Below are 23846 nucleotides of genomic sequence, written 5' to 3'. Positions count from 1 at the left end.
AATGATAATAATTAATATCATTGCAGTTCTGCTTCAGTTTTGGTGGTTCCTGGGGTGATTTTTTTGTGTATCTGGTGGTTTGGGTTTTTTTTTGTTAGTATGTGTTTGTTTGGCCTTGTTGTTGGTAGTGGGTTTTTTCCCACTTGTTGGTAGTTGTTGGTAGTGGGTTTTTTCCTGTGAATCCCAAGTTCTTATGGAACCATAGTTTATTCACTAATATAGTTTATTGTATAAATTTCCACTGGCCTTTCAGATTCATGGATCATTATACTTTGCAGCAGTATGTTTTTACATTGAGTTAGACTAAACCCTTTTGTTGATAACATACTCCTGCAATGCAGTTATATACTGAAAGGCCAGGTGTCTATTTTGTGTAGCTATGTACCATAAAAATATGAATCCCAGATGGTTAACTAAAGAACTTTGCCTCTTACAACCATAGTACCTTTTACTCTATCTTCTTTTCATGGTCACTTAAACTCATTTAACTTTATTAACTTGTTCCATGTTTACTTTTACTATATGTTCAATTTCAACTACAGGCACTAAAGATGAGATACATAGAGAACCATTGTAAAAGAACAATTAAGGTAAAAGAACTGTTTTTTTCTATAGTGGGTAGTGTAGCATCTTGTGGATAAAGAATAACAATATTCTGGCTATCATCACACCTGGTATGTATTCATTGCAGAGAACATATCTTTATTTTAATATAGCAGAGCAAAAAATCATCCCCATTTATTAATCTGATGTACACTAAATAACTTTGCATTTGTTTCACAGATGATAAATATTTTGCAGATAAATTTATAAACACTTCCACATTTTATAGATTTATACTGTACACAGTCATCCTACACAGAGCATGCCCTTTCACAAATATACAGACAGCTTTCCTCAGAGGACTTAATCAAAACACTTGGTCAAACATTTTGGAAGCTGGCAATCCTACACAGATGAGGATACTGGAAAGATGAGTTCACAATTGTACCAGCTGGACTTGAAATGAAAAATTCAGAACTCCAAAAGAGGGAATTTATCAAGGCACACACATGCAAACACATAGATACAATAGTGATGACTGTAACCTGCTTTCCAGGCGCACACAGAAGTAAAGGAAACAAAGAAAGAAAGAAACAGAGAGGTCAGGACCATTGCCAAGATCTTGGTGCAGATTTGCAGATCTGAAGTCAAATTCCCACGTTCAAATGGCAATTCAACTTTAAAGTAGCTTGTTACCCGTATATACAATATGTACATGTTACCTTGCATTGAGAAATGGAGATTGTCAGAAATGGTAATGATTTTCTTGACAACACATGGCCACTGACATACCGGTGTGTTTGTACACTGAAGACTGCTTGAAAAATGGTACAGCCAGTTGGCTGAGAGCAGTTGGAAATTTGAGTGGAAGTTTACAAGCAGAAACTGGAGACAGAAAGTAACTGTAAAAAACTAGGAAAGAATACATATTTTCCTTCTGCTGCTTAGCATTAGAAAATGCTGTCAGGTTTTTAAGAAGATCAGTAACCTGACAATGCCAATAAATTGCAGTGAAAACAAAAAATGAACAAGTTTTTGAGAAAATCAGTAGCCTTACAATACCAGTGAGTTGCAGTGAAGACCAAGAGCCCTACCTTCTGCACCTCATCCTTGATACCTGACTTCTGCACATATGTCATTACACTGCAATGGAAACTGCCCACTTAAAAAAACATCTAATTTTGTATGGTATATTCCTGCATATATTTGAGGCCAAACATGAGATACAATTTAGTTGTCACAAAGTTGTGCAGCTGAAGGTAATACAGCATTTTTTAAAGTTTAATCTGGGTTTTTAATACAATATTCTGTAGAAAATGATTAAAAAGAAGTTGCCAGTTGATTCACTTAGCTTATAGCATTGGTATTGAAATCCTTTTAATGTTTGTGAAGCACTACATTCATAGGAAAAACAAGGCTAAAATTATTCATCCTAAAAAAAGGGCTGAAAAACCACATTTCTCTCACAATAGAAATTCCAGCATGGCAGTATATACAGTCATATACCTCTTATATTTGAAAGACAAAGTTCCTGACCCTAAAAAATTGCTTCACCAATTTAAATAGGGATCAGATTACACATACAAAGCTTCTGACATGTAACACTTTGTAGGATCCTAAACCATTTGGAGGACAATAAATGCAGGCAGACACTAGCAGCTTGGGGTATTTTTTAAATTCTTATAAATGAGCGGGCTTTCCTACAGTGCTAATTTCATGCCTGCTCTCAATTTTTGTTAGCAGCAAATGTCAATTTAGCCTTTCATTTAATTAGTGAGGCACTAAAAGAATCAGTCACCATATTAGGACAATTGGTAGCAGGAAGGAACAGGAAAGCACTAAAAGGTTTGTCCAAAAGAGATGATGGAAGGTTGTGTTTTTGAAGTAGCTCTTCAAATATTCTCCTTTTTCTGCCAAGCCATTGATTTTAATCTATGTTTACCCATTTATGTATAAAAGGTAGTACTATCTACTGCTGCTGTAAATTTGAATGACAATTTTCTACTTAAAACTGCCTGTTTGTGATGACAATTAGAAACACTATGCTATGGTTTCAATCATTGCATATGTTTACTCATTGGAAAGGTCTCCTCCTTTCCGAAAGAACTATCATGCAAGCCTTGCTACCCTTTCTTAGCCTCCTCCCAAAGGTTTCGTAAGCACTGGTATTTAGTTTATCAACTCAAAGGAGACATGGGGATAAAAAAGAATAGCAAGCTGCTTGGGTTGGATGGTTTGTTTGTTTTAATCTTATTATAGAGCTGGCTTTCCTATAGCAAACATACGTTCTTTCATGTGAAGGGAATATGCCCTTTCTTCTGCTTTCTTACTTCTGTAGCATGAGTGTATGTCCCCTACCAGAGGAAGAATACTTCAGAGAGTGAACATCCTGAAAAGAGCAAAGAAGAAATGTAGCAGATGCCAGAGCTTTTGGAAGAGCTCTTTCCACTGTCACTGGTCGGTGGGTATATGCAGCTATTTTCACCCTGGACTGGCTTCATTTATAGTATCCATGACTTTATATGGCACTAATTACTGTAGAAGATCTTCATGGGTGTTAATCATTAATTGAAAAACACCCTGGCAATGGCTCTGTTTCAGGCTGGTCAAAAATTGCTGATAAGAACAGTAGCGGATAATTCTTTAACCACATCACTAGAACAACAGCAGCCATATATGCAGAAACAATGAAAAACATACAATACAGAATATCACAGACATTTTCTCATACATTACACAGAAATTAGTGTGTTGATATCCCCATGGACCATTTTGAAGGCCTTTTGGTTGAATAAGACAAAATTCATAGCTTTTAGGAGTTTATGTATCTGAGAGTGCGGTGTCTCCTAGCCACTGGAACACCAGTGCCTTTGCATGATGTGCTGTTTTGCTGTTTGGCACAGTGTGATGGGGAAGGAGGGTGGGCTGGGCAGACAGGGGAAGGCAACAGCCAAGTCAAAGCTCATTTTTCAGATCATTTCAGGAATCCCCTTCCAATGACTGGAAGCTAAGGGCCACTTGAGATGACTCTTGGCATCCCAACAATTTTGCACATGAATAAGTAAAGGTTTCTGCACAAGGAATGGAGCAGGATGTTATTTGTGTTCAAAGCATAATGCACAATGAAAAAAGTAACACTGTCATGGAGAAAGAGATGAGAACATGATTTGTAAATTTAAGATTCATCTGTGTTATAGAGATGTATGTGTCCACTCACCCACATATGTGTTCACTTCTAACTGTGTACTATTTCTTTACAATATGCAATATTATACAGCTTCAGGCTAGGATTTGAAGAAAACATCTGAAAAAATAAAAATAATTGAAGCCTATTTCTTGAACTATTACTCTTCATTGTTTATATTTAATTTGATTCTGTTTCAATATTTTTCCCAACCCTCTTCTTTTTAACTGGGTAAGACAGACCCATGTAAGATTCACAAAATATTTTCATCACATAGCCAGTGGGGCATGGGCATACATGTGGTCATACAAGGCAGACATTAAGAGGACAGAAGACATGACTTATAGATAAGGATACATGCAGAATTGTACAGGAGAAGTGCTAGCCAACAACTCTATCGCTTGACAACAAATGAAACTGGAACAACGCATATGACACTGGACTCTTGCAGAGTACTCTACTTGCAATCAGCTGTGAGTGCTGTCCTTTAGCATTACAGCAGCTTCAGCTTGCTTGGTCGTGACTACTTGTGAAAACTGAATGGCAAGTGGTAGATGTCCAAAATTAGAAAGTAGAAAGCTAAGCAAAAAACCAGATCCTTAGGATCCAAGAGAAATGAACTTAGGTGGCTAGCTGTGGAGAGAGTGCTGAAAGTGCCTGCCAGCTCTTTTTCTCTCTCACTTTCTCTCTCACTCATGGGCTGGTATGTCTGGCTACAACTCAAATGTGTTGATGGCCAGAGTAGGGGCAAGTCTCTACAAATCATCTTGGTTATGTGTCATTAGAATGTATACTCATGAGTACCCTGGGTGGAAAGAACAATACTTTCATGTCAGGTCATCCTCACCCAAATGCTCCAGTTGTTATGTAATCTCCAATCTTTAGTTATCAGACTGTGTACTGGTCCGGAGCGAGCAATATGTTCTAGACCTTTGTCAAAGAGAATAGGTTGTTTACCCTAGAAAGCACTGTACTTTTCCCTAAGTGTTTTGGTCCTATTAAATGTAACTCATGTGTATGTTGTGGGAATAGACTGCTGAAAATTACTCCTTTGTTCATTTTGAGTTCCACAGGATGTATTCAAAGGCCCAGAACTCCATATTATAGACCAGCAGCTTTGTACATAATTCAACAAAATGTTTAATAAGAAAAGTAAATAAATCAGGCCTAATTTATCTTTCTTCTGTTTTTCTATATATCAATCTTATACAGCTAGAGTGGGACTAAATGTTGAAGGGTCCTTCCTTTGCAGGACTAAATAGGAAATTGACTTCTACCAAAAAAAAAAATAAAAGCAGCTAATGATAGTGAATCTAAATATATTTTGCAGCACTTGTTGAAATTATTAGAAGAAAGCAAATGAAGCTGATAGCAGTAAATGGACTGGTTGTAGACTATGTGAGGTTAAATGAAGGTAAGTGAGATCTGCAAGTAGCATTATAAGTTGATACTTTCCATTTAATTAATGTTTTGAACTGAGTTCCAGATTTTCTGGCTAACATGTCTCTTCTAATATCACATTATTACCTGAACCATGTCTTACCTTGAAAGTACAAGCAGAAGTCTGTATTTTCATGCTGTGTTTTTTCAACTAGCAGCATTTGAAAGTACTAATGCAGGCAAATACCTAATATTTTACAGTAAGTTTAATGAACAAGAAGGCAGGAAATATAGAAAAGCAGCCTCTCAGATGTGTTTTCTTCTGGAATATGATTACTGAACATGTGTTTTCTTTCAAAACACCAGAGGATGTGGAGAATTTCTGTTTTTACTTCTTGTGTCTTTGACCCCCTGAGTGCAAAAATTCATTTTTTAACATTGTAATTGAAATTTCAACTGCATTTCCAGGTTATTAAACAGGAAACATGGCTTGTAGGTTGTATTAGCATGATATCATCTTGTTTAGGTAAAGAGGTGCGACTGGATGTAAACATTTTTCTCTGAGTAATGAAGATTAATTTAAAACTCAGAATGGGAAGAAAGCTAAAGCCTAGCACACGGAGGCTGTCCTATGAGGGACTGAGGACTATATTACTTTGCTGAGAATTGGTATCTGACATCGTGCCTCAAGAGCAGTTACACAAAGATAAGGCTCCACAGTGGTAGATAAAAGAAAAGAAGAATACAGAATATAATTTCCTCCAAATGGGGCTGAGCTAGGTGCACAGGCAAGAAGACTCCCTCAAATCAGGAGATCAACAGGGGCTACTCTGAGAGGACACCTCTCCTTTTATTGGGTCAGCCTTCAGGTAAACGTGGAGTAGGGGCAAGTCTCAAAAGGTGAGATTCACACACAGAAGGACTTCTAAGGCTTCTTTACATATTGTTTTAAAAGTTATAACCAAAATGCAAAAGATATGTAACGAAACTTCTTACTGAATGTCAGAAGCAGGTGAGAGGGTTTTAATTTTCTTTAAGGCTGGTCCCCTAGCAAGAAAAGTAATTTGGAAAGCAGAACTTGAGTTAGCAATCTTAACTTTGATCCATATTCCTAAAATGATAAAGGACAAGTAGACTACTGGAGCCATCAGGAAGGAGGGGTAACTCTTTTTCATCAATGCTCAGCTTTTGTACTACACAACTCTCTAAGGGAACTGGTTAAAATCAAGCTGAGAGGAAGAAGGTCATTAATTACCAGTGTTGAGTGCTCCACCATGAACACCTATTCCTAGCTCCCTTTCTAGGAGCCTGTACTCAGCAACCAATGCAGTGGTTCCCAAATGTTGTAGCGCATGCTTCCAAGCAGCAGTGCACTAGCATGGACATAACCAAGATGGTTAAAGAGTACTAACATGATGAATAAGATGCTTTCAAGAAATTAGAGTCTGCTAAGTCAAGTTCTACTATTAGACAACCTGTAAGGAGTGAAACAAATTCGAATAAAATTTCCTTGCCAAAAATGAAAACATGTGGTCTCTTTTGTGGACAGTTTCCAAATTTCAAAATATTTGACTGTTATGGTTAACAGTATTCTAAATGCCGTGAGTCTTATATGTTTTCAGGGGTCATTGTGCTTTTTGTCATTTCTGCTGTTGGGATGAGCTTTTCAGCTGCACAGAAAATTCCTAGATGTTATATCCTACTTCAGTTTAGACTGACAGGGATTTCTAGTTAGCAGTCAGTCAGTTCTGTGTCTGTGACCAAAACAGACAAATAAGCAGTTTTGATTACATAGGTTTTATAACTGTAATACACAAATGCTATCAAGTTTTGCTTCTGTCTGGTATATTAGGAATCTAGCCATGCCACTAAGTGATTCTCTGTGTGACATATAAGTGAATAGACATAGAAAGAAAGTGCAGATCCTTCTGTTCAATATTTATTACCTGTGATTGCTTTGGAGGCTGCAAGAAAAGACAGAATTGCTGAAGACCAGTCAAATTACTTTTGCTTATAATGTGAGTAACATTTGTGTCCAGATGTCCATAGATTTCTGTTCCGGTCTGTGGATTTCACCTATCTCACAAAGTTATTTATAGCATGAAATTGCATTCACTTTTTTGTCTTTATGAGATAAATCTTTACTGTGCTCAAGCAAAAACTATTGAATATTCAAACACCTTTGATGTTGGCTTGCACACTTGCTCAAATCTGTTGAGCCAGCTAGCTTACCATCTGGGAAAATTCTAACTTTAGGTTTTGATTCATATGTTGGAATTATTCTTGGTTTTTTTCTTTGTTCATCTCTTTTATTTACTTATTCTCCCAATTCCTACCCACTATTCCTTTTTCTTTTTTCTACCTTAGAACATTATCATTCTGGACCATGCAGTGTCCATTTTTAAAAATCTCTGCTAATTCCTGTTGTTGCTACATTTCATTTCATCCAGACTTAATCACAGACCTATGATATAGTCAGGATTTATCATAAGACCAACACTGAAATCAACATAATTTTACATGTCAGAGATTTTAGAGTGTTAAACTTGAATCATAGCCCTCAAAAGCTGAATATTATTCTTCTGTGACCCATTTCCTTCAAGCTGGTCAGAAGGCATGAAGTGCTGCATGTGAGTGTTACGGGAATTACATGCAGAGATGGACAGAATATACTACTGCAAGAGGACAGTGCAACACAAAGCAATATTTTACCATTGTTGTTGGTGTTTACTCCAAATATGTACAGAGGCTTCAGATTTCAAAATAACTTGTGCAGTATGTGCAAGGAGTTGAACATGTGCTACTAATGAATTGCACAGAGAAAAAACGGCTCAAATATAATATTAATTGCAGAAAACAGCCTTAAATAGTATTAAGGCTATGATTGGTGGAAAAAAGGCCACAGATGCAAAACTAAGGCCAGAATTTTTTTCTAGACCTTATTGAAATGAGTTCTTCCTCATTTATTAGCATAGTTTAGAAATTTAAGAGTCATGTTGAAGTCAGATTTAAACATAAAAATATTTAATCTCAAATATCTTCATCCTAACACTCCAAAATAAACACACTTGCTAAACTTTTTTTTTTTAATTACCAACATCAAAATAATGCCCCCTAGTTTTCCATACTCAGGCTTTTTAAATTCAGCCAATTTTCTCGTTTCGTAGGAGAAAACAGCATCTTGGGGCTAACATTTTTTGTGCTACAATGTGTAGCAGAGGCATTTGTTAGTAACTGAAAATGTCACTTCTAGAATCAGTAGATTAAACAGTGAACTATGAATATGTTGAATGATCTTCTTTTACTGATTCTTTTAATATGACAGAGATGATGGCTGAAAAAGATTGCAGTGCCACATATTACTACCTAAATCCAAGTTCACATCTAAGAGCAAGAGAAAAATCAATTAAAAAAGGTCTAGCTTATTATATGATGACCTTACTTGAAAGCTTAGTTGCTTGGCAATGATTCATCTACCTAATAAATGTTGTCAGACATAATTAGAAAAAAATACTGAATAAAATTTTCCATATGTTTTATAGAAAATTTGTTATTTCACACTTGAAATCACAGATAGTTAATCAGCAGATATAAGTTGTCTTAGCTCCACTGAAAGCAATGCAATTTTTTGTCATCAGAGGATCTGCCTCTTTTCTTTGAAGATTTTTTAAATGTTTATCTGTATTAAATTTATAATGCTGATTGTTTAAAGAGGTCCCATAACTTCTTGCATAGCATTAGGACTGATGGGGAATTTTCCATAAATCAGAACAGTCCACAGCATAGAAAGAATGTATTTACTATCATTTGTTTTCCATCTATGCACTTGGTCTAATAAAAGCATTACTATTCCCTGCAGTCTTGCCATGGCTTATTTCTTAGTGGCTTTTCAAAGAGACATTTGAAAATATCAAGTGGTCAGAGATTCCTGGAACTATTAAAAATAGCCAAGAAAATGGTTATATTGAGAAGTATAGAAACTATGAAAGTAATTAAGGTCTTTATATACATAAATTCTAAATAAACCTCTGAAAGTATCATCCTTATAGTTCAATGGCCTGATTCTTCCTATATTCTTCCTAACAACAGCAAAATTATTTGCATTCAATCATTCCTGGAAGAAGACAAATTCACTGTTTTAAATGAAAAAAAAAATCCAGATGCCACAAGTGACAATAAACCAAAAGTTTTCTGGAGCATCAGCAGCAAAAAGTGAAAATGTTAACTTTGTTATTCTCTCTGCTGCATACCTATATGGACTTTTAAATTCCCTGCAACAGCTGTTGCCTTCTCCTCAGTCAATATGGGGTTTAGTTGGTAATCTTTGCTGAGATTGAATCTGCCTAAAAATGTTTCCCAAGGAAGAGTCATTGCCACGAGTTTTTATCACCTAAGCACAGCTGCAGAAGGTCACTGTTCCCAGTATTGATGCAATCAGTTGAGTTTCCTGGTAAATGCTGCATGCATTGATACATTAACATTCCCTGCACCAATACTGCTAAGTAATAGATTTGCACGTCTGTACTGTTACTAAAGCTCACAATGCCAAGGCCAAATTTAGCATGTGTTTTTGAAATAATCTGACTGCTTGCATTTTAAATATCTAATTATCAGTATGGTTTTTACCTTCCTGGATATGTCACCAAAACTGCTGTAAGAGGTAGCTTTGCACTTCAAAGTGAAATGGGCTTGAATAACAAAGTATGCAAGCAAACAAAAGTGAAATTTAAAACTTTCATACAGAGATTGCTAAATCTCTGCTACTCCAAAATATCTTTTGGGTTTGATTTCTGACATTAGAGCACTCTACTGTGTGTTGAGAATCTGAAGCCTTTGCACCATCAGTCAGGAGAATGGCATTTGTACAAAGAAGGAAATAAATAGCGAATGTTTTTTCCAGTTACATCAACACCTGGGTTCTTGTATCAGGAAGCCGAAGTCCTACCAGACCTCCACATACTAGAACAGTAGAAGCAAGGAGAATAGGGATTGCTTTGGTGATACCAACAAGGGAACCGAATATTAGGTTTCCAAGTACAGCTGCAGCTTTGCATAGTGCATTCAGAAAGCCAAAGCCTGTTGCCCTAGAAGAGAAAACAGAAGAAAGTTAAAATACAGGTGAAAGAGTAACACCTTTGAGACACATCCTCAGTGCGAATATATCAGTACAGTCCAAATAGCTTAAAGAAAATTTATGCCAATAAGGATTCTGTGCTCATATTCAGTGCTCTTATTTGAAATGAGAAGTTAAAGCTCAGCTGCTACAGTATTTCATTGAGGCAATTAATTTTTCTGCCTCAGGGATCAAAATGCAAAATGAATGACTGAACAGGTGAGTTTGCACCTCTAGAATTGAACATGGAACTTGCAAATGGAAATTCAGTAAGACTTAAATGGCTACATTAGGAGAGCAGACATGTCAAGCAGCTCCCAAAGGAGAACTGCTTTGTCATCTGTGTGATGATTATTAATCAGAATTAAAGGATGATCATTTTAAGGTACTGAATTAAAACTGAGTTTCTTACAGGTGATACAGATGTTGAAACAGTGCTTTTTCAAAGGCTAATGGGACTTCCAGTATTAAAATGAATGTTCATCTCTTAGAGGTAAAGAAGATAAGGTATAAAAAAATCTGTTGGGTGAAAGAAGTATCTGAGAAACTTTGGACAAAAGAAAAAGGAAATAAACTGCCAAGAGAAAGTATGACACCCGTAATTCAGGTGGAGTCTTGCATTACAGTGACGTGATTTTAGTAGTCTGAAGTATTTTTATATTTTGTAATTCTTGCATATATGTCTTATGCAAACTGCCATAATTTAAATTGTGTTTTGACATGACTGTATGATTCATTGATGCAGGAATAAGCTTGCCCTACCAAAAGTTTCCTAACAAAGATATCTGTGTAATGGTAGAATGTGTAACATTTGTCAGCTCTCTTAGAAATTCAGGAAAATAGTTGTTCTAATTTTCAGAACAAAATATTTCTTGCTTGTACTGCAATTAAAAGCCCTAGTCTAAACAACAGGAATTAAGAGAAAAGCTAGTTTTCTAAGTGACTTAAAAGGCTCTGCTTATTCTACTGAAGCACCTGTGAGCGAAAGGAAGAACTCTTATGCTCAGATGTAGACTGAAATCCTGGGAAGTTTGAAAAGCTTCTACTGGAGCTACTAAAGAGGAGCCAAGAGAATCAACTTGAAGTACAAATACTTGACTCCAGCTGAGAGCAAGGATACAGTGTATCAATGCTCTTTGCAGAACAGATTTTTGGTTTTGAAAACTGCAAACAATTATATCAAGGCATGAGATATCCTCTGTCTGAAGCAACTGATTGACCTGGCCACGGCCCAGAGTGTCAGAGTCCACCTCCTCTGCTCTTCGGCAAATCTGTACCTCAATAGCGTAGATCAGTTAAGCCTTTTTGTGTCATGCTTCCAGGCTGTCTGCTTGGGGAGTGGTAAAGGCTTCAGTCTGGGAGAGATGACCACCAGGATACAGGGGCTTTCAGCACTGTTCATGCCCTGTCCGGGATACTGTGCTTCAGAACAATAACAGTCCTGGTATATTTGAGGACCCTTCATCAAAAGAATTCTGATGATGACTAGGTCTAGATCCTTCTTGTATATTCCTAAAATACTGTGGTTCGCTCTAAGAAACATAATTCCATCATTCTAGTTAACCCAAAAAGTCAGCTCCACAATAACAACATTTGGGTGTTCCCTTTTGAAATAATGGAGCCTTTCCTTTTGAATTCTTAAATAATTTAAAATAATATCTGCATGTCTTAAGACACGTAATGTACTAATTAATACACCTTCAAATAGTTTTTTTCCCATTACATTAAATATTTATTTTCTATTGTTGCAGACCAAAGTCAGTTCCCTTACATAAAATGTTATAAAAGTAAATTTAGAAGAGTTGATAGTGTTCTAGTGTCAGCTTTGTGTATTATATGTCTTTTCTGAATCTGGAACAAAACACAAATTACTTTTTTTTTTCTGGATGATTACATATCTATGTACTATTAATCTGGCAATATGTCTCTTGCACCCCCTAGCAGTATTTTAATCTCTGAAATGTCTAATATTTAGCAAAGAAATCACTGTTTTTTCTGAAATAAGCACAATTCCTCTTTGTGTAAAGCACGACATCCATCCAGACAGTGCATGACACTAAGTATTGGCAGTATCAAAGGAAAAAGAGAGAGGTCATTTCTACAGCTGAGTAGAAACTATCCAAAAAATCTGTGGGAATAAACAAGTAGAAGAGACCTAGATATGCCTCTTACATGTTCAAAGTCCTTATTTACTTGTTTTATATATATATATATTTGATTGAACCTGCAGTACTTTTACAAAATACATAGTGCCAGGGAAACCTAAACATCTGGGACATAACAATTTTGAAAATGACAGGTTCTGCCCTCTGGCAGCCAGGACCTCCAAGGGCAGCCAGAGAGCACATTGCTGAGAGCAGCAGATGAGGAAACTTGGGGGAAGTGTTGTGTTTGGAAATTTCTGACAGAGAAACATTTGTAGCAGCTCCTTGAAAATACCTTTTTCAAAGGAGAAATGAGCAAGGTAAAACATTCCCATTCTAAGTACGCCCTTTGGAGGAATGGGTCTGAAGGGGGAGCATGAGATACACTGAAGGAAGCAGAGAAGAAGAGCATCCTACTGGAGTGAATTTCCAAAGCCTAGGAGAAAATAAGCAAATGTCTAGCATGGCAACATTTGTGCTCCAGGGACATATAAAGCCCAAAATATCTGGAAGAATATGACCCAGGATGGGGTGTAGCTACTGAGAGGGAAGGAGCCCAGACTGGTGGATCTTGTAGCGTTCACAAATCACAGAGTGGGTAAGGTTGAAAGGGGGCACAGTGAGTCACCTGGTCCAACCTCAAAGCTCAAACAGGGTCATTTTAGACCAGCAGGTCTGTCCTCAGCCTGCACTGGTTATTCTTCCTGAGGTGCAGGACCCTGCATTTGCCTTTGCTGCATTTCAGATGGCTCTTCTCTGCCCATATCTCCAGCCTGTCAAGGTCCTTCTGAAGAGCTGCACAAAGCATGCAGGTAGGCAGGAGATTCTTGAGGAAAGGGCTTTGTTAAAATAGACAAGCAGGTGGAAAGAGGTTAAAGATAACACAGCTAGACTGGAAAACCAAGTTTATGTGATAGGATAACACGAGATTGCAGCTATTCTGAAGAACTCAAGGGAAGAAGGAAAGGAAAAGAGTCAGAATGGTTGTAATGTCAGCCTCATTTAGGCACAGAAAGTACTTCTAAAGTTATGGTGGTGACTGGTTGAGATCAGAGTCTGCACATAAATATGATTTTCTTGGTTTTCAATGCTGATGTAAAATCAAACTTAACTCCAAGTAACAGTAACAGGAAAAAAAACCCACAGAAAAACTAGACACCTAGTCATCAACAGCCTCAGTATATTCAGAGATACCAGAACTCCCCAAAGAATACACAGATCCAGCTAAAACAAATTCGGATAGATACAGGCAGGAAATCTTTGGAAAAACAATACCACAGAACATATGGGGATGTTTTACTTATGTTTAATGTTGTTTTATACTACCTTATAAAGAAAGGTAAGCTGTTTCACAGATGTTAGCTGCTTATATCAACTAGTTATGACAGTGGTCTGAATACAATTTTCTGAGCAATTTCAACCATTTCTTTTCATGTTCTGATTTCTACAGATGCCACTGTTCTTTAGACCTACTATTGATTATATACCCAACATTACTATATCAGGTTCTAAGGTAATTTTGTAATACATACAATACTTCTTCTGTCTGAACAAAATAAAAATATTTTTATTGCACTTAAAAAACAATTCTGTTTGTAAAATTGACTTACAGAATTTTGCTGATTGTAAGGGGTTTTTATTAGTCTAATCCCATTAGTATTATCAAAATATAAACAAAAAAAAGTAAGAAAAAGTAAGCTCATTTTATTGCTCTTAGCCGTCCTGATAATTAAAAAATTAACAACCCAGAAGAAGTTGAATCTTTTAATCTTTAAGCAGATTTCAGTCATGTCCTTTTGCCTAAAATAAGCACATAATTGGCATGAACAATAAGATTTTAACAAGCTTAGAGTAAATTGCTGTTATGACCTGTACCTGAAAAGCATTGTCACTGTTTAATCTTATACCTTCATACCCTTCAATTTTAATATTGTGTTTGAATGTGTTTGTACTTACAGTCAGAACAAGGTGTCAAACCATTATGGAGCTCTAGGTGTAGCAAATTCAGACTGCTTGCTTTTTTAGAACATCCTTCTTAGAACAGTGTTTGTGTTTAAAACTCTTTAAAATCTGTATTAATTCATGCTTTTATAATTAATTCTTCTGAATCCAGGGAAATAAAAATAGCCAGGAAATAAGTATGCTGCAAATCACACGTGTATGACTACAGTCTCTTGCAGCATTAGTACAGCAGTCTCTGTTACAATGTTTGAGGAAAGTCCAAGAGTGTCAGCAAATGATTAAAGTTATGTATCATCTTAGCATGATGAACAAATTAAGTGAAAAATTCCAAGGGAATAGCACCATTTATATATGCACCCATTATTGGACAAACATTTGCACAAAAATGTCATGTTGGCCTCATGGGTAATCCTCATTACTGGTCAAGGGAGACCAGTCATAAGTAGCAAGAATTCTTTGTCCAGCTAGAGAGTTCATATAAGTCTTTCAGGCACATCAGTAAGAAAATGCTGGTTAATCAATTTAGCATTGTCTTAAAAAAACCCCAGATACAGAATTTAGTATTGATAGGAGAAAAATGCAAATGTCTTTAATAAAAATGTCAGCATGAAGAGAAAGCTGGATGTTACTGAAAAGGAATTTTCCCCAATGTATTTTACTTCTGCTGTTGAGAAAGCTGTGACAAAGAAAAATGCTTAGCTCCCTTTCATCCAAGGTCCACATAAAAATGGCAAGAGCCCAAACAGTTAAAAATAGAGGGATTATCCAAGCCTTTAGATTAAAAGAGCTTGTTTCCTGATTGCCACATATGTTCCTTCTTAGACCAGGTGCTTGTATTCCTACATAAAATACTTCAGATTCACTTTTCCACTGCTGATAAAGTATCTAAAAACTTCATTGTCCTGTGGCAGAGTGCTACTAAATGTGCAGCACAAATATTTGTTATCTATCTTGCCCGAGCAATTTACAAAAACAGCAAGGTACAACACAATGTTGTTAGAATTGATAATATGTAAAGAATTAAACAGAGTATCCAAATGTTCTATGGACAAGTTTCCACGCCCAGATATTTTTATATTCTCTTAAAAAATTAGTACAGAACTACATATCATGTAGTTCATGGCTTGATCAATTATAGTGCTTAGCGTGCAAGTAAAACTGTGGAATTTGCTTTCCTTCCTCGGACTACTGCAAAAGGCATAGGTGTGGCATGTCATGCCTTAAGAACTTTAAAATTTCAGCAAAATGTAGTTGAACTATATCCACAGGATGAGAGTAGAAAATAGCTGTCAGGAAATCTACTGTAAGTCAATTACTGCTATTATGACTCAAAAGAATATAAAGTTTCTCTTCTTTTTCTTCTCTTTGTCCACACCAATACAAACCTGGAGAAAAGATACTGTGAGAATAATATTTATTGCTCTGGACATAGATCCTAAGGGTTCAAGAAGTGAAAAAATTAAAAATCATGAACCGAAGATAGACTTATTTCTTAATTATGGCCAAACCCTTATGAACTTTTTTTCAGAGGCATTTAAAAAAGGGAAAACAGGATGACTTAATTTTATAGATCACCTTGAATTCTAAGTATTCCTGGACAAGATTCAAACCCAGATCTATGGCAGCCATAGAAAAATGATGAATTGTTTGTTATCTGATGCAATCTGATTAATTCTCTATGTGGGAGACAATCTATTTCTATCCCACTTTCTATTTAGGTTTTAATTATTTGTTGTAACATCTTTCTGATGAGAATCTTGGCTTATAATGCTGGTGCTTCCCAAGTTCACAAGAAGATACTTACCATTTATGTGAAAGTAAAAATTGCTTTTTAAAGTAATAAAAATGTCCTAAGCTTCCTCCTTCAGAGAACTTAAGCTTTCTTCCATCCGTATTTATATTACAGGCAGAGCTGAGGAACTGTGCAGTGTGATTGCAGGCCCCTTGGGCACACATATTACAACACAAGCTGTAATTACCTCATCACATAATATTTTTTTTCCACATCACTCTGCCAATGTAGAGAACAAAGAGGGCTTGAGGGTAAAATATAGAGGTAGTGAAGAAAACTTAGTTTCCCTCATCTACTAGAGAAGTTGGAAGATGCACTGTTTTGAATACGATTGGGAACTGCACAATGAGAAAACAGTTTCATGGTTAAGAGAGTGGAGTGCTGTCAGAAGAAAGGATAAAATCCCTGCTCCTGTCGCAGAATTTGCATATGATGCAAGCAAGTCCCAAAAAGCTAACAAAATGATCTTTAAGCACACATTTCATATTTTCTAGGTGCTCAGCTTAGCACCTTCAGGTTTATGTTGCTGGAGTGCTAGGCACCTATGGCTGTATTGAAGTTACACTTTCAGCCCATTCCTCCTTCTAAAATGCTCAGTGACTGGAATTTTTGGTGTCACACACTCCAGCCTACAGATTTCTTCTCCTGATGGATAGCAGAGTCCATTAAGAATATAAGGTAAAGGACAAGAGAAGAGACAAGAGCAAATAGAAGTTCTTTATATTCTTGAGCTGTATTAATTTACTTGCTTGTTGAAAATCACTAGCTAGTTTATATCTAGCTATCATGAGCGTCTTTTAAAGTTTGTGTATTTAAAAGTTTAAAAAATGGTAGAATATTATCAAAATATTATTAATAACTTCATATATATCATCTAGAAGACAGAAACACACATGACCAACATTAGTAACATTATTTTCTATTTGAACACAACTTCCTCATTTACCTGAGAACCATTTGAAATTTATACATCCTCTAATATCTATTACAGCAGTTGTACAAACCAGCTGATGTTTTATGAAGAACGTGAAAGCAAAAGCTAACCTAAAATAATACAAAATTTGGCAGTACTCATCAAGAAAGTAGGACAAACTAGTTACCTCAATTCCAGGGATTAGTAAACTAAAATGTAAATATATTGATGAGTGTGAATTTATACAGAATCGAAATCTGTCAAGATTTTGAAGCAACTATAGCTGATGAAGAATAAACTGAAATGTGTACCCTGTATCACATAGACTGCACATTGCCAAACTGTTTACCACACTCCTACCTGGCTAAAAGCCAGTATGATCCCTAAATAGCTAGAGTGCGATTTATGAAACACCTTTCATATTATACTGCATGACACCAGCAAAGCCCCTGCAGTTCAGGAACTGGCTGGTCTCCAAGAGGAGGAAAAGGAGAGGCTACCCAGTCCAGCCTCCTGTGCATGGTAGCATGAACTGGCCTCCTTCCACCCATCTACCTTTGAGCCCAACTTCCAGCTACCCTTTGCTGCACATTTGTGGTCATTTCACTGATAGGCTGTAAGAAAATAGTATTAAACGCTGACAGAGTGAGGAAGGATTTTGTGCTTAGATTCCCTTTACAGGAGAATCTGGAAGCCAGTTTCAGGACCAGATTCACTCTGGAATTTGTTGTGTTTTTGCTTTGTAGCAAAAGAGAATGTCATCTTAAGTACGAAGGATTTTATATGAAAAAACAGGTCAGGAAGCTTCATGTTCCACATATGCTGAGAAAGGCTGTTCAGCCCGACAGTTACTTGCAGAAGCTGGAAATTCCCAGCAAACTGTGGCAAGCTGTGCCTGGTTATGGAGATCACAGGAGTCTGAGAAGGAAACCCAGGACTATGAGAGGTGAGCAATGCTGGTTGTTAAACTGCAGCTAGTCTGGATAAAAAAAAATTCAGACAAGCATTCTTGTAAGCAAGTTATTTGAGTCCCTGAAGGAATTAATTTTCGAAAAGTTCTACAAAATAAGAAGTAGCTTTGCCCGTCTAAAAAAAAATCTCGAATTGGTTGTTTACTCATAACCAAGCTGGCAAAAACTAGCAGTCATGATTCCATCACTATCAGAACTTCTGGGAAAAAGTCTCATCAAAAGCCCATGTCAACAATGTCTTTCCAGGCACAAGTACATTTACCTATTGGCTTTTTTGCACTGATAATTCAAGGGGACAAGTTTTTTCTCTGATTTGCTGTAAAAAACAACTCAGCTTCAATTAAGGTTCTGTTTCTGGACAGTAATTCCTGCATACAAAAGATTTTTAAATAGAGAAAAGTTGAGTAAGAAATTGCTATAATCCCAAAGCTAGAGGAATCTATGAAAAACAACCACTTGTAGATACAACTGCAGATGCCTTAACATCTGTATAGATATATATAGATAAATATCAGTTAGATTCTTTTTATCATTCCTAGTCATTATTTTTTTTTCCATTAACAGCAATGACTTTTCCAATAATTTTTCTTTATTTCATTTTAAGAAAACGTATGTGGCTATTACATTCAGGAATACCCAAAAGATGGTCATTTCTACAGGATATTTATTAAAATTATTTCATAGTATTTGGATTGTGGAAGAGTTCTTGCCAGAAGAGCAATTTCCTGAGGTGTATTAAAAATACTAGCACTTAATTTTGAAGCTCAGTGCCTGGGATTCATAAATAGACTGGTATCATTACTTGATATAATTACAGCTGTGGACATCAATTTCTTGTCTGAAGAAGCACATAATTTTAAAATGACAATGAAAGGAAAACAGGGAAGCTAGTCTACACTTTTCTAAATCTCTTCATGGACAATGTTAAAGACAAGATAACTCCTTTCAAAAAAATTACACTTGCCAGTAAGGCATCATTCATTTATAAACTGGAAATATTTTTCACTGCATTTCAATTATCCAGTGGATGACATAATAATTAGCACTGCAACAGGAGAAAGGACACAACGTCCTTTTTTAGGAATCTGGGAAATTTTACTTAAATATTTTTAGGGATTTGAGAGGGGAGAAGTATTCAAGTCATTTCAAGATAGCACAGCTTTTACATTTTTGCACTCCCCATACAACAGAATATGATTCAACAGTTCTTCCTTCAGTCCGTTAAGTGGTGTAAGGTCAGGATTAAAAAGTGCCCTGTATCCAAAAAAAACCCCAACCTATGTTATCTAGTAGCAATGCAGGATTTGAAAATTGTCCTGAGATTTCCTGCAAGAGCCCTGAAGAGTCAAGAGCAGCGCCCAAGATAATTTTTACCCACTTAGTTTACACTGCATACAAATTCAGAGCAGACTGATCAGCAGCACAGCATGGTTCAGACAGTGATTTTTATCAAGATTCCTACCATTTCACAGTCAACAGACAAATGCAGCTGTATTTCTGGTTTGGACCAACTACTGCCCTTTTATACAGTTAAACTACAGGAAACTCGAAGATACTCCATTATTGTTTTCAGAAATACTAGCTGTGTTTTAAATGGGAGTAGCTGCTAGACCTTCTGCTTTCAAATGAAACTACATGTATGGTATTTTCCTGATTAGGAGATATTTCATGCAAATACATACTAAGTTACTCAAAACCCCTCATTGTTTCCCTTTGTTTTTCATAGGACAAATTATTAATTTGGCCCTCTCAAAACATCACTAACTCAGTAAGGCCCATATAAAATAATTTCTATTTGCCATTTCTGCTGGTACATAGTTTCAGTGAGTTTATGGGAGATGTAACTGCACATACCTTCTGTCTGTAGGATACAGCTCCACAGTAATAACATCTAGAGAGTTCCATGCTGAGATGGTGAGGCCATTGTAGAGGCACAGCATACCTATCATCATGGATTCGCTGGTCCCAAACCACAGGAAAAAACAGCTGATGCCAGAAAGAACCATGGAACCACCTAGGTACAAGGCAGGTGAAACAAACATGTAGTGGAGTTGTATATAAAGAATAACCTTTGTTTTGCCTTTTATTTCTATGCACACAGTGTAGCTAAATAAGTGACCCAAATATTTGAGTTAAAAACCAAAGAGACTTCCTCCACTGGTAAGGCCAGACAAAAAGACAAATCTTGAAGAAAGGAGGTCACAGAAAAAGATATGACTTCTCACATATCAAAATATACCACAAAGTATTAGGTTGGAAGCTTCTTTGAATTCCCAAAGCAAGATGCCTGAGCAAAACTACTCCCATTATTCTTAGATGATCATCTTTTGCAATTACATGAAACGTGTTCATATATTATAATAAAAATGCTGTATTTATTTTCATGTATTTATATAGGGATATTGTCCTAGAAAATAATGACAATGAACTACCACATAGTTATTTAAGCAAATTGAAAACAGATTTCTCATTGTAGACAATCCACAGGAGATACCTTTCAACTGTGTTCCTATGCAAAATAGATAACAGACAAAGAACAGCTGATACTTTCCAGGACCTGCTCCACTAGCTGAGGGTCACCTGTGCACACCTTTCCTTCCTTTCAGCTGGAGCAGAGATAAACCAATGGTCATCAGTCTCCAAAATCTCATTCTAAATGCCTGGAATTTAGAATTTAGACCATGGTCTTGTAATATCTGTGGAAGAGCAACTACAGGTGGCTACAGATCCCTTTTTTCCCTAGAGTTTCAAAACTGGGGGCTTTTAAAAATAGTATTTATGATGGTACACAAATGACATATCTGCAGAAATAATGTTTTTCATTTCTCTAGCCAAATTCCTTGAAAAGAGGACATGTTACTTTTGAGGTTCCCTGTACCAAAGTGAAGCCCCTACCTAGCATCGTTAACCGTCCTATTCTATCCATCAGGAGAGCAGACACAATATTTCCTGGTAACACTGCCAAAGTTCCCAGGAAATTAACAAAGTAGATCCAGTAGGCACTGTAGTCATCATCAAAAGAAATCTGGCATCCTGTCCTGATGTGAAAAAATGTGCAATTTATCAATTCACTGTCAACAAATTTATACTGCTCGAGATCTGTGGAAAGAAGAAAAAGAATAATTTCAGCTAACAGCCAACTCCATGTGCAACTTTTGATTAAAAACATTTCAAATTCAAGCAAATGTAATGACAACTTGGAGCTTTCACAGCTTTGCAAAAAGGGCACTAGTTACTGCTGGTAATTTTGATAGTTTTTATCTTACTAGAAAAATTTGCAAAGCTCTTGAAAAGGACCAACTAAAGCCTGGAATTAGGAAGTTTTAGTACTATATGTTACCCTGGCTGGACTGTATTTGGTTAAGGCCTTTCAGCACCAGCTGGTCTTCCATAAAATGTGCTAGGTAGCTGCAAGTTTCTATTACTCAGTCTTTCTCAGTATCCGGCCTACTATTTCCTGAGGAGACTGTCAACTGTGGTCAGTTTGGTTTGACTTCCTTTAAGGGAAATATTCCCGTGGAATTTAGTTTAAACTGATTTTAGTTCCTGAGAAGGACTCATGGTCTTCAGCTTGTCCATAGATGAGTTACTCTATGTAGTTGATTCTTCTGCCAATACCATTCCAGAGAACTACCCCTGTATTCCTTTTATTTTCCCATTCCTTTTGTCAGCCTTATAAACCTGAACCAAGAACACCTTCCTTCCACATTAAAGTCATTGCTTGCTCTGAAACCCAGGTCTGTTACTGTTATGACTGCCGTAGTTAGAAAGTGGGAAGAAGTGCCCCATCTTTTCAACAAGCTTAGTTGTCCATGTTCTACTTTGAGTTATGTTTTATTAAACTGGAAAAAAAGTAAGTCTTCTGTTTAAACATATGAAAATATGGATTCATATTTTTGTCACAAAATACTTAGGAGATTTGGAATGAATATAGACCAGGTAATTTGAATCCTATACTCAGATTCCCATGCCACAGCAAGCAGAGTGAACGAAGTATTTCACCAGACCCTTTTGCACTAAATAAAAATACAGTAGTTAAAGCTACCAGTAAAATGGTAAATGCATTTTCTTCTGTCCAGACTGAATCTCTTTGGAGATGGTTGAAATCAAAGATGAAAAATAAATCACTTATTATGTGAATAAAATAAATAATTCATTTTCTGAGGCACTATTAGGCCTGCAGTATTTCTTGTTCAGTGAGATCCATTCACTTCTCTGTTGTAACAAGCTAGCTGCTTTTTATAAAGTATTATGATTATGATCATTATTATTATTATTATTATTATTATTATTATTATTATTATTATTATTATGATTATACTACAAGAGGACTTCTTGTATGTCTTGTTGGAAATCCAGAAATTATAAATGTAAGATGAAAACATGCATCTGACCAATAGGCATTTGAGGCTGTTTCTCATACCTGTGTTGTAGAAGGTGGTATTCACGAAAGTACAGTTCCTGAAGTATGTGTTCAGTGAAGTGATGTCTTCAAAAACACAGTTCTTAAAAAGTGAATCTTCAAAGGTTACTGATTTAAACTTCATCATAATAAACCTGCCCAATGCAAAGAATTGCTGTCAATTTACCTTCATAGTTGTGAAATAGCAACAGATGCAGCTGTTTATATCTAAAAAAAATCTCAATCCCAGTAACAATGGTTCCTTTGATGCATTTTGCAGATGTGATTAATGATTAACTAATTCTAGAATACTATTGCTCAGAAGAATTAGTAAGACAAATAACACCACGTAGTTACTGGCCCAAATTGGTAATATAATTTATTTGATAATATTTCTGTTGTTACTTGTCCTTAATCATCAATCAAAACCAATGTAATGAAATTCATGATACAGCCTTGTGAAATCACAATTGCTAGTAATTTGACATTACACCTGGAAACAGGGAGATCATGCTTCAGATATTGAGTCCCTGGGAATAAACAAACACTAGCTAATACCAACAAGCTGAAAATAAAGAATTTTTAAAAGAATCTTGATTTGTCAGAAGAGCACACTGGTTACTGGGTTAGGCTCAAATGCAAAACATACAGGTGTTAAGCATTGTTTTCACAAATGGCTATAACATGAATAAAAAGTTACATTGCCAGTTACACAGCTAGACATCTAACTGTAAGTATGTCCTCATTAATTCTGTGCCTATGGATGCAATTATAGTTATAATTACTATGTACATAAAACATAAAAAATTTGCTGTCAGCTTTATTTATGAACATCCTCCTTCCTACTGACTCTCATTTAACCTAGATTTTATCAAAATAAAATTAGAAAAATCAGTGACAAATTATATTACTTACAGTGACTTTCTACCCCCATGTCACTAGACTAAAACAATGCTTTTTTGAGTAAGACTTTTTTAGTAAAATTCTACCAAACAACATGATTATGCTAACATCAGCAACCATAACAAATATGTGGAATGGCATCATTATTTTTGTGATGTCTTTTATTTCACATGAAGATGTGGAAAAAAAGGGCAGTTTTTGCTTCCAAACACAGATCCAACCTTATTCTAATCAAACCTAGTGTCACTAGCTAAGTATTATTCTTATAAGAACAGTAATAGTAGGAATAGGAACACAAAAAATATGCTATCTACAAAGGAGCAGGAATTAAATTCTCTCATGAATAAATTTTTTGGAACCACATCTTTATGAGAAAGGAGAGAAAAAGCTAGTATTTATCACACTAAGTGACTTACTAACCAATGAATTCTTTTTTTGTATTGGTCAGAAGAATTGTGTTTTCAGCCCATTAGTTTTAGTTACTATATAATTTCTCATTTGTGACAGACTGATTAAAATCAGGCTGGAGTTACTCATTA

General features: G+C 36.0%; 1 protein-coding gene and 1 long non-coding RNA gene across 2 annotated transcripts in view; one reads left to right on the top strand and one right to left on the bottom strand.

The window, feature by feature from the left end:
* LOC139589114 (uncharacterized) lies at positions 1-1059 on the top strand. The gene is made up of 2 exons (XR_011678938.1): positions 1-127; positions 164-1059. It is a non-coding gene; the product is annotated as an uncharacterized lncRNA (long non-coding RNA).
* SV2C (synaptic vesicle glycoprotein 2C) overlaps positions 678-23846 on the bottom strand; it is a 119723-nt gene continuing 96554 nt past the window's right edge. Inside the window, exons 10-13 of the mRNA XM_071425223.1 lie at positions 22426-22559; positions 20902-21101; positions 19857-20020; positions 678-10191 (exon numbers count right to left, since the gene is read on the bottom strand). Of these exons, the coding sequence (XP_071281324.1) occupies positions 10008-10191; positions 19857-20020; positions 20902-21101; positions 22426-22559 (682 nt within the window). The 3' untranslated portion in view covers positions 678-10007. The remainder of the gene's footprint in view (positions 10192-19856; positions 20021-20901; positions 21102-22425; positions 22560-23846) is intronic.

The sequence above is a fragment of the Agelaius tricolor genome, unplaced genomic scaffold (assembly GCF_023055355.1).
Source record: "Agelaius tricolor isolate 1412-34295 unplaced genomic scaffold, bAgeTri1.0.p SCAF_4, whole genome shotgun sequence".
Taxonomy (NCBI): Eukaryota; Metazoa; Chordata; class Aves; order Passeriformes; family Icteridae; genus Agelaius; species Agelaius tricolor.
Note: the sequence above shows the minus strand (reverse complement) of the source record. Positions and strands in the feature narration are given on the sequence as shown.